The sequence below is a fragment of the Monodelphis domestica genome, chromosome 7, assembly GCF_027887165.1.
Source record: "Monodelphis domestica isolate mMonDom1 chromosome 7, mMonDom1.pri, whole genome shotgun sequence".
NCBI lineage: Eukaryota > Metazoa > Chordata > Mammalia > Didelphimorphia > Didelphidae > Monodelphis > Monodelphis domestica.
In genome coordinates this window covers 124,152,002-124,164,500 of record NC_077233.1, presented here as the reverse complement: position 1 = coordinate 124,164,500, position 12,499 = coordinate 124,152,002, and the positions used below count along the sequence as shown (strand labels likewise).

The following is a 12,499-nucleotide window of genomic DNA, read 5'->3' as shown; positions in this document are numbered from 1 at the left end:
TACTTTTTTCTTTCTTATTCTGGCAAGAGGATGCAATAGAGAAGCAGGTTATTCTGAACTTTGAGAGCTATAATTCTGATTTCTTTCAGTTTTAGCATGGCAATCAGGAAATATTTCACCATTTAATTATAATAGGAATAATTCCAATTTGAATTACATACAAATTAGATATGGCTTAAAAGTTATTCATTTCCATTTCAAAAAATTAAATTGTAAAACAATTGCACTTCAAAGGCCTTTTCTATCTCATTTGAGTTGAATATGAAATGGGCATGAGTAGTTTCTTAGAATTAGATAGGTGTCCAATAAAGAAGAATTATGGAATGCAACAGTTCATTTTCAGACAGTAAATATAAAAGAAATTCTCCATATCCATGGGACTGCAAAGATTTCATTTATGTTGTGGGGTAAGTTTGACTTCTTTGATATAGAACCCTGCTTTCTCACTAAATAAGTAGAGCCAATAAAGACACAATAATAAAATCTTTTAATTGTTCATATGCCTTAGTTCCTTATCTTTAAAATTAAGGATTTCTAAGGTCTGACTCCTAATAGCCTAAAATGTTTTTAAGATTATTTACTATAATAGCATATCAATAATCTGGCTGTAACCTACCACTTCAGCTCCTACTCTTCCCCTTAATGCATGCAACTTTCCAACCATACTGGACTATAAACTGTTACCTAAACTCATCCTGTACTCTCCTGACTATATATTCATGTAGTCCATCCATCATGTCTAGAATGCATTCACTTCTTTTTTTTAATTTGCTGAATTTCTTCTCATCTTCTCCTTGAAGCTTATCCTCCTTCTCCCATTAGATATGAAGATTCATGAGAGCAGCAGTGAGGCCTGGAACCCTCTTTATCTTCATTTTCTCATTGCCTAACATAATTACCACTACCCCATAAGTACAATTTATAGTATTGAACTGAATCACTAAAAACAAACAAACAAGACAAGAAGAAAATAATTTTGAGACAAGCAAAGTCTATGGCACATTTGTGAAAACTCAATATAAATATTATATAATACTAATCATACTTTTTATTATAACTGGAATACGTTGTCATTGAATTGAACATAGAACAGTGTCATGTGCATACTTTGTGGTTAGTAAATATTAAATGAATTTATAGCAATAATTTGGTCTGCAAATATCAAAATTATCATAAGCTGGAAAATCCCAACATCTGGTAAGAGCACTTGGAGTTTGTACAGGGACTCTTATAAGCCAACTAGTGCATATTTAATATGATTTTCATTTCTAGGAATTAGTTTGCAACTCCCTGAGGCCATTCCAACTTTGAGAGTACTGATAAAGTGAGATTAAAGAGGAGATATTCATGAGTCCTTTATTAGGCTTTTGGTTTTGGTCCTAGACTTAAGGAGAACATTCTGAAGATTCGAAGAGTTCTTGTTTGGACAAATTCTTTTGGACAAAAGTTGTTTTTCAGGTAGTTTTCAATCATGTACAACTCCTTTTGATGCCTCTTTGAATTTTCTTGGCAAAGGTACTGGAATAGTTTGCCATTTCTTTCTCCAGCTCACTTTACAGATAAGGAAACTAAGACAAACAAGGTTAAATAAGTTGCCCAAGGTCACATAGCAAGTAAGTGTTTGAGGCTAGGTTTGAACTCAGACTTCCTGACATTAGCCCTGGCACTCATCTACTGTGGCACCTAGCTTGAGTTAGGCATATATTTTATTTAGGAGTATATTTTGTATGTAATCTGGGTATATAATTTTGTAGTTAGCCAATGCTTATTCATAAAGAATGTCCATCTATATCTATATCTATATCTATAAACATAAATTTACATATGATATGTATATGAAACATTAAGAAAGGCAACATGGTATTGGAGAAGCAGTTTCGGTGTCAGAATGATCTGTGTTCCAGTCCTTCTGATGATTACGGCATATGTCACCCTGTAAATGGTCTTTAATCTCTCACTGTCCCCAGGCAACCTGAATAATACTAATTGGTATTTTTATAGTGATCTCAGCTATGCAGCATGCCCTGAAAATATTACCTCATTTTATTATGTAAAATATTATATACATTATATATGTAAGCATATATCACATATTACAAATAATATGGTATATAAGAACTATCTGACTTTAACAGAAAAGGTACCTATCAATATAAATCAAGAGAACTTTCGCACTGGGAATGAAATCATAGGTTCACTCCTATTTCTATATTACAAAGATTCAACATCTCTAAAACATTTTAGTTAAATATCTTTGCAATAATCCTTACATTCTTCTTTTCATTATTGTTTTTGGACTGACAAAACAAGTTTAATTCAATTCCCCAAGAGGTTAATTTGGACAGAAGATTCAAAATCTGGTAAGGCTATGCCAGACTGATTTGAGGAAGATATTTACCCATTAATATGTGTTGGTTATTGGGGTTGACCAAATTCAGGGGAAAAAACTTGAGACTTTACCATATTGCTTTGGCCATTATATGGAGTAATAGTAAACTACAATTCATGTCAATATCTTGAATACCTACTGATACCTGGGTAAGTACTTTTACTATAGATTTACCAAATTATAATGGTTCCTTTACTCCCTTAGTGGTTGAGTCTTGCCTATATCTCTGGACACGATAATGAATTTCATTTAGAACAAAATTAGTGGTGGAAAGAAATAGATATTAAACTAATTTATCCTATTCTTTTGGTAGGAGTCTTCAAACTGAAATGATCAATTAGCAATAGAGAAGTTCTCCCATAATAAGTAAGGAGACACAATAATTAATTGAAGCATTTTAGCCATATAGACACCACTAAAATAGTTGCATCCTAAGCAAATATAACAGACTCAAACCTCCTAACAGGCTTCAGTAAAGAGAGGCGCCATATGCATACATGCTACCAAAAATGCTAAAACATGTCCTTGCTGTTTAGAAACATAGGAAATTAGTCATTGTAACAAAAACTCATCTATATGAATTGGCTGATAATAACTTAACCACAGAAGAATAACTGCCCAACACAAATCAATGGTGCAAATATATGACAATAACCATAACCTCGTATATTATTTCCAGCCAAATGTCACCCAAGAGGAACAATTCAGGTCATCTTCTATTTGACCACATTGGCAATTCTGCTTTTATATTGAGGGGTGGGGAGCAATGTCGGATAAGAAATCAGATCTTGATTTAAGTTCCAGGTCTTCAGACTGTGACATTATGGGAAAATTATTTTGTCTGAGGACTCTTTAGCTTCTCAATCTATTTGAAGAATGTGACAAGACGTCTATAAAAAATAAAAGTTAGCATCTATAGCACTTCAAGTTGTGCTAAGCATGTTGCAAATTTTATTTTGTCTTCACAAAAGCCCAGGGAGGTAGGGATTATTATCATTTTAAATTCTTACCTTCTGTCTTTGAACCATTGCTAAGTATTGTCTCCAAAGCTGATAAGTTAAGGACTTTGGAATTGGGGGCAAGTGACTTGCCCAGGGTCACATAACTAGGAAGTATGTCAGGTCAAATTTGAACCTGGGATCTCACATCTTTAGGCCTGGCTGTATCCACAGAACCACCTATCTATCTGCCCCTGGCTAGGTGTTGTTATAATCTGCATTTTGTAGATGAAATTGAAGTTGACTGAAGTTAAATTAGTTGTTCTCAGTTCACATAGTTATTAAGTGTCCAAGGCTGAATTTGGACCCTCAGGTATGTATGACTTCAGGCCCAATTCTCTAACCACTAGCTATCACATAGGTACCTTTAGTAATTTCTATATTGCTTTTCTGAAAATGAGGAAGGTAGTACATCTATTATGGTTTCTATTTTACCAGATGAGGGAAATGAGACTCAAGAGAGGAAAATTACCTGACCACAGTCACACAGCTGTTTTCTCAGCAAAGGTACATAGAAATTTGAGCCATCCCTGACTCAACAACTTTCACTGAACTATGGGAGCAGAAGAAAGTTGATTTTCACCCATTACCAGAGACTTAATTAGCCGGAAAAAGAAAAGCAAGCTGAATCTACTTCTAGTCTAGAATTGAAGGGGTCAGCTTTCAGTTTGCCACTTAAACAATCTGACCCTAATTTAGGAAAATTGTCCCTTTCACCTTAAAAAAGCAAGACATATATTAGTTTTCTCTTTTTTTATTCTTTATTTTACCCCCTAACACAACTTTCTAATTTCTAAGCCATTTAAGTCTAGCCAAACAAAATATCCAAGTCACATAACTGGTCTATTCAATTAGAAGTTAAAAGGAGAAAATGACTGAAGAGATGATCTAGTATAAACTCTTTCATAGTATAAATAAGGAATTGAAACCAAAAGGGGTTCTTCCAACTTTATGCCACAAACAAAAAAAACACTAATGTAGGCGAAATAAGTATTTCTGTGTACAAAGGAAAATTCATACTACATCTGGATAATGAGTTAATTTATTATACCCCTCATAGTAGAACAATGAATCTGGTAATCATGGGAAAGTGACACTCACAAAGGAAGGACCTATAGAGAGACAATCTAGTCATGAAGAATCATTCAAAGGGTTGGCTTAAAAGTTTATCCTTACTATAACAAACCTTATGTAAGCAGGTTGAATAAAGAACTGGTCACTTATTTCAAAGATATCATCAGTTTGATGAGCCTCTATTAACATGCATAAATTAATTATCCAAAAACTAAAAGTTTTGATACTAAAAGAGTACTGAATTTGTCCTATATACTGTAAATAATCTTTTTAATTTTGAGAATGTCAGACATTCCTATATCTGTGATATACAAACAGTAATCTTTCATAATGTATATGATAGCTGTTATTTATAATAGAATTTCAGTCATGTACTCATGAACCCAGTTAGGGTTTTCTTGGGAAAGATACTAAAATGGTTTATCTTTTCCATCTTCAGCTCATCTTACATATGAAGAAACTGAGGCAAACAGGGTTAATTGGCTTGCCCAGGGTTAAAGAACTGGTAAATTTCTTATAATAGTATACTCCTCCCCAAAACCAGGTTATCATGTTGGTCTTCCCCTGTGAGGAAATACCATGAGTCTATCAAAGGCTTGGCAGGGCAGGAAGGAACACTACAGTCCTTGCTTTTGAACTGATTCAATTTAAAGATGAATTTTTATTCTCCTACTTGAAGAAGGGGACCATCCTAAGAAAATGAGGTAGTAAGTTGTTGAGTTGAAAGCTATTACCATCTTCACACTGAAGACACTGTAGGTTAAAGGCTGGAAACATTTCTCTGCTGGAATTCTGAATGAATTTCTATCCATTAATATGTTCCAAAGCCCTAAATAAATTTCTATATAATGAATGAATCATGAAACACTGAAGGAATGACACTGAAACTAGATGATGCAAGAAAATCACTCAGGCTATTTCTCTAATGTGTGCTGTCGATGTAGTAAATCCTTTAGCTTTGCCCTACTTACATGAGCCACATCTTATTAATATGCCGGAGCATAACTGCTCCTTTGTACCAAGGTTCAGTCTTAAGTGAATTATTAGGATAAGGTTATAAACTCAGGGAAATGAGGATTTATGCTGGAACCATAGTTGTTACTTTTGCATTTGTAAATTTCATCGATGGGAGTCAGACTTGGGTCAGCTGTTCTCAGTCACTGACTAGCTCCTCATTCAGTAAATCAACAAGCATTTATTCAGTACCTACTGTGTGCTGATCACTGTATTTAGGCACAAACAAAAGGAGATACTATTATAAATTTCACTAGGGAGGGGAAAAAAAAAACAACCGAGGCAGCTTTCCAAGATCTATATGACCCTTAAATTACCTATACTCACAGTTATGTCCCTAAAAGATTGCATTTAAAATTGTTTTCTCTTATCTAAATTCATTCATATGTTAAGTGCATAACCTGGATCAGTAACTAAAGGCAGCTGGAGTCCATCCTTTTGCAACCTGGATTGTCAACTTGTTTGGTACCTGTTTGATACCCCAATATTGTTTATTCCATTGGCTTGTGCTTTCTCTCTGTTCATGAGGTAGGAACTCCAAATAGAGTTCTATATATAAAAAGGTTCTATGTACAAGTGGGCTCTATAACCATCTATAGTGAGTACCTGACTTGACCTATGGTGGGTACCAAGATACCTGACTCAGGCATCTTTCTGCAGCTTCTCTCTTAGGTAATTCAAGGTCTCTTAGTAGCAACAGAGAGTGATATCTAGGGGTTTGGGGAGGAGGGGATAAAACTTAAATAAGTAAATTATACACTTCAGTTCAAAAGATCTACTTAAAGGATTTTGGGGAGTTGGGGAAGAGTTAAAATTATTAGGAGAGCCTTGCCTGAAGGTTTATGAAATAGAGGGGCCAAATGACACAGTGAAAAGAGTGATAAAGTTAGGGGTAGCTAGGTGGTTCTGAGAATACGGATCTGGGTTCAAATCTGGAATCAGACACTTCCTAGCTGTGTGAACCTGGAGGTTACTTAATCCCAACTGCCTAGTCCTTACTGCTCTTCATTCTTAAAATTGATACTCAGTATGATAGAAAATAAGGATTTAAAAGGAGGGGGGCAATTAGGTGGTTCACTGGTTAGAGGACCAGGTCTGGAGTTGGAAGGTCCTGGGTTCAAATCCTATTTCAGACAGCTCCTCGTTGTGTGACCTTAGGCAATCCACTTAACCCCAATTGCTTAATCCTTATTGCTCTTCTTCCTTGGAACAAATACTTGGTATTGATTCTAAAACAAATGGTAAGGGTTTAAAAAAATAAAGAATGCTAGAATTGGAGTTAAAAAGAGAGAGTTGAATTCAAATCTCACCTCAGATAATTTATTGCCAACATAATATTAAGTAAGTCATTTGTCTTCTCTTGACCTCAGTTCCTCATGTATAATACTAAGGGGCTGGAATAGATGGCCTCTGAGGTCTGTTCTAGTTCTAAAGCTGTGGTCCTATATATCTGAATTCCACATACTTCTACCCTTGCTCCTTTGAGTCTGGGTTATTTAGAGTTGACCATGATTCAGAAGATTACACTGAAATATATTTTCCAGTATGTAATTTAGAGCAAAGCATTACCTGCACCAGTGGTAGACACCAGTTTGGGCTTGCTACGAGCACCATCCCCTTTGGTTGTGTAGGCTGTCACTGTAAGGGAGTATGCAGTTTCTGGTTGCAGTCCAGAAATGATCATATCCTGAAATGACATAAGAGAACAAGAGACTCTGTCAGGATCTACATCCCCACTGAGGGACCTTAGAGCTATTAAATTATTCAGCACATGCTTTAGAATCATCTGCAGGTATGGAAAGCATAGGAGAAAGAGTGCCTGGAGATCCCTGTACAAATTGCTGTTATGAGTTTGACTCTCATCTGTGTTCATGGCATAGTGGTTTTCCATGTGATTAAAGGAATGCAATTCAACAAACATTTATTAAGCATCTATTGTGTGAAAAAGATACTGTACTAGGTGCTGTAGCTATAAGGACAAAAGCAAAAGAGTGAAAAGCTTTCAATAAATTTATGCTGCTGATTGGACTGAGTTTATTATATAAATACAAAGCCAATGGACTTTAGCACCATGTCAATACTTTGCTAATGTTCATGATCCTACAAGTTTATCTACCAGACTACAAGTTCAATGATATCACAATGGAATGCCAATGATACCGTATCTTTTGCCTCAAGATGTCTTTGTAGAATAAATATTAGTAATTTCATCATCTGGTCTAAGTTTTAATACTCTATTCAGCCTCTTCATAAAACCCATTGCATTTGGAAACTAAGCTACATTGATGACATTTTGGATACCTTAGAGCTAACCTGCTTCCTTTAGTCTACTTACTCTTATTCTATTTACTCTTTCCACCTGCAAATTCAGGCATTCACCAAAACTGAGTTCTCATTCTGTTGCTCATCTCTGCATATTCTCTTCCCTAATCGCCTTTCCATCACATAGCTTTAATTACCAATTATCTTGTATATAACTATCCAACTAAAATCTTTCTCAAATATCTGTTGTACATCTCCACTTCTAGCTAAATATTTTTACTAAGACATTCTGCTAAAATTTCCAATCAACTGACTTTAAACAACTCATCAACACATCTCAATGGGCTCCTCCTGCTCCTTACTTCTTTATTGCAGGACTGACATTTCTTGTGTACCCAAATATAAAAAATAAGAGTCCTTTCTCAGATTTTCCTTCCCTCTCCTAGATATCTAATCAATTGTCAAGTCCTATGAACCTTTCTCTTATGACATCTCTCTAGATTGTGCCTTCCTTTCAATTCTTACTGACATAATTTTAGTTCAAACCCTCACACACACACACACACACCAAACATACAAGCACATACAAACACACACACACACACAGACTGGACTCTATGAAACCCTTCTAACTGGTATCCCTATCTAGAGGTTTTCATGGCTGTGACGTGATTCCAAACCCTATCCCTATCTAACCTTACCCTAATTTAACTCTCTTGTTATTACTAGATCAATCCTCTTAAAATAATGTTTTCAAAATTTTCATTACTTATTCAATGATCTCCATTGACATTCCACTGGATATATCAAATTCTTTACTCTGAAATGCAAGGTACCACAATACTATCACCATTACTCTTTAACAACTTCCTACCATGAATTCTAGAACTTACATCAAGCTAGCCTATCCACTATTTCAATCTTGCCTTCTAGTTCCCACTGCATGACTTTTCTCATGTTCATCTCATCTCTTTTTCTCTGATTGCAAAATTTCAGTCTCATATCAAGTTCTATATCTACTCTAAATTCTTCCAAAGAATACTTCAGCTCATTTTCTTTAATCTCACAGCACAAATTATTTATTAGACACAAAATATCTTGTGATATCTCTTTATACTGGAGTATTATAAAATTACTAAGTTCTGTATTGTTTCAATTTGGCGTGCATTTAAGAATTTTACATTCAACTAGAGGTAAGATCCTAAAGGACTTGGACTTGGGTAAATTTTTGTATTTTTGGTACACTACAAAGATACTAGCACATAGTCTTGCTCATATCTACTGATTGGTTTTTAAAATAATTTTGTTTAATCAATGGCCATGACTTGATTCATTCACCTAGAATCTGTGTTGGTAAAATAGAGAACTGGTAATAAAGATAATAGTGAATGCTTTTCCTAACAAGTCCATAGAGTGTGTATGTGTTATAAACTAAACCCAATAGGTCATAAGGAGACAATTTGAAACACTCTGACTTTCCTCACTCTTTAATGCCTACATTAAAAGCACAACTTCTCTGATCAAGTTACAAGGCAAAGTTAGTAGCAGCCATCAAAACAAATGCCTATAGAAATCCATAACATTCCTTTTGCAATTCTTAGCACCATGCCAGATTCACATAATAAAAGCCAAATTAAAAAAAAAAAACAGTGCCACAAAGTGAGGACAACTTCAGTAATCTGTTAGTACATGCATCTGTGCAAACAATAACAATATTTTATAAAGAAATTATAGGGAGGCTATAAAAATCCACACAAACATATACAGTCTTTTTTCATCAAGCCAGTTGACAGTTACTCACATGTTCAGTAGTATCATCAAATTCCCACTGATTGAGAGTAAAGAAGATTGGAAAAACAAAACAAAAACAAAATGAAGAGAAATTTGTAGCCTCAATGAGGCAATTTTGCCCTGAACATTCATATATGATATGTACATATATATACTTATATACCTAAATATTATATAGATAGTTATATCTTAATATTGGAAGATGAGATATGTTCAAATACATCTATCTTTATTTTCAAAAGTGGAGTAAAAGTGATACTTTTTTCTTCTTTTGGAGATGACAAGTATATTACAGTACTGTTATTACTGTAAGTAGATAATATTTTCTCATATATCTTGCATTGTAAGAAACCAATGAGCCATAATCAGAGGTCAATTTTTCTAACTGTGCTTTATGATGTGACATTTAGTTTGAGTTTAGTCATATCCTACACATATTGCTTCATATTACCTATTTAAATTAATGTCTTTTATTCAATCAAATGGCCTCAAAGAATCTTTAGGATCACTAATGAAGTTTCAACAAATAGTGATGGAAAATCTAAGGAAGGAAACTAGAATGATCTAAAAAGAAAATGTACAACTAATAATAATATCTGGGAAGGCATCTTAAAAGATCAAGGAAAATCAATTGAATGCACCTTGTATTTAGTATAACTAATCTATACCTCCTACATTCTAAAGTAAAACTAGTCTGAATGTATAGTCATATATGGATAAAAGGGGAAAAATCTAAGTAATAAATACTGAACAAAAATTGGCAGGCATGTTTTGTTCTTTTATATACTTGCTCTTTGACAATCAAGAGTCCCCACAAAAATGTAATGATTTTTTTTTGTATATTTGGTTTATTATTTGTTTTTTGGTTTATTTGGTTTATTATCTATTAAAGAGGTCAGCATACCATAGTTCTTGAGCCAAATTCAGCACACTACACGTACAGCTTAACTTTGGAGCAAAGAATTATTATTACATTTTTAAATAAAGTAAAAATTATTCTTGGTTCATAGGAGACACAACCCTGACTAATACTATAAAGATATTCTGTTTTCCCAACATATTTATAGTTTAAAAGAAAGGGACCTTTCAAAGAATGGACAGGAAACTATAAACTATTTTGATAAAACATGAATGTATAACAATCAACTCATGTGGGGATACCATATTCATATTTGCATTTTAAGCAAACAAGTGAGATATTGAACCAGCTTTTTCTAATTGTCATCTCATGCAGCAGGAGTAAATTGTTCACTTTGGGGAGTCATTTGGTATATTAAAACCTCAGTGTGTATTCACTCTTACAGACCACAGGGATATTTATTGCAATGCTATTTTTACTTACTAGGTGTTACTCTATTGACCTCCAAGGATTAATAAAGTTTTCCAAATAGTCCAATGACTACAAAGATTATACTTCTCAATGGGAGAATCTGGCTTGCCTCATGGGAAATTCTTCATCTCTTCACAGAAAATCCAGTGACTTGTTTTTATGCTCATCAGTGTCATGAATTCATGAATCTATTCCTTTTACAATTCGGTAAGAACCTTTGCTTCAAAAGCTATGCTTTGGCTATGTTGGCAAATCAAGTCACCTCAAACACAATCAGATTTATGGGGGACTTTTTCATGAATTTTCCATATAATGTACATAATAACCCCATTTATTATAATTTCCCCTTAGATTTGATGAAATTTTTAACAATCATTTTTAACCATCAAAACTAGAAACCAAGATTGGGCTACAAAAATTTTAATGTAATAGGATCATACAATTAGTTAGATTAAGAACTAGAAGGTACCAAGCTGATCTAATCCTCTTGATTTATAGATAAGTAAACTCAAGACCATAGGGACAAAGGTGATTTGCCCAAAGTCACATAGATAGTATCTTAGATTCAAATTCACATTTCTTAAAAAATATATATAAACATTTTCTCAGAAATGAGCAACATTCTATAAAAACCTAAATCCATTGGTGAGCGAATTTCTGTTTATCTTCATGGTTAATTCCTAGTTATGTAAATGGTGGGGGAAATTCTATTAAGTTACAACAAAGATAATATTTAGCAGACATCTAGTTCAGTTTCTAGGATGAGATAGTCCATTACTGATTGCATCTATAGACCAATAAGGTAAAGTATCTACAATATTAGAGAATTACCTGGGCATCAGCCAGCATGACATCTTTCAGCATGGGTTGACCCTTGGGCTCACCATTTTCCATCCTCACATAATGCACTTGGTATCCTCTTATCTGGCCATGCTGTTTATTGGGCACAGGTGAGCGCCATGACACTTTAACAGATGTTGAGTTGACAGCCTCTACCTCGACTTTGCGAGGAGGACCACTAGGAACTGGAACAACATCATTGGATAAAAGAGAATTATAGGCACGTGTCCCACCCAGTCAGAGCTCTTTCTTTACTTAGGAAAAAAAAATGGGCAGACCCACTAAGTTTTCTTTGTGGAATACAAATGGTTTCAAACAATGAAAATGCTCAACCAATCTGCTCTACCTTTCAGAGAAAAGATCAAAAAACATGACTGATGCAAAAAAATGGAAGAAAAAAGAGTATCAGAGAAATAGAAAAACATGTAAAAATGTACAAAAGCCAAGGAGGATGCTTTGAAATTCAAAGCATTAAGGTACAAAGAGATATTATATTGAAATAATAATAAAAACTGGTTGTTGGTTGTTGTGGGATATTTCTAAAGGTTTCTGTTTCATAGTGGAACAAAAAAGGTTCTTGCTTATATGGCCCATCTTCTGTTATTTTTCTCATATTGAAGGCATTCCATATAGCACATGTCAAAAAAAATGTGGAGCATCAGTGTCTCTAAAAGATGCATGTCAAAATGTATATTTATTTTTATATATGAACACAAATATGGCATCCAGCAACAAGAAGGTAAAAATATATATTTGAAAAGTTAAAGCCAAGAGAGAAGTGTTTTCAGAAAAAAAATTTAA

General features: G+C 34.1%; 1 protein-coding gene across 11 annotated transcripts in view; it reads right to left on the bottom strand.

Annotated features, from left to right (window-relative positions):
- PTPRD (protein tyrosine phosphatase receptor type D) overlaps window positions 1-12,499 on the bottom strand; it is a 590,847-nt gene that overhangs the window by 190,027 nt on the left and 388,321 nt on the right. For 5 of the 11 annotated variants that reach the window (XM_056803979.1, XM_056803969.1, XM_056803973.1 and 2 more), the window contains 3 exons: window positions 11,690-11,883; window positions 9,539-9,565; window positions 7,045-7,162 (listed from right to left, as the gene is read on the bottom strand). The exons of 2 other annotated variants lie outside the window; for them this stretch is intronic. In XM_056803979.1, the coding sequence (XP_056659957.1) occupies window positions 7,045-7,162; window positions 9,539-9,565; window positions 11,690-11,883 (339 nt within the window). The remainder of the gene's footprint in view (window positions 1-7,044; window positions 7,163-9,538; window positions 9,566-11,689; window positions 11,884-12,499) is intronic. 4 more of the 11 variants (XM_056803971.1, XM_056803975.1, XM_056803972.1 and 1 more) reach the window with 1 other exon arrangement.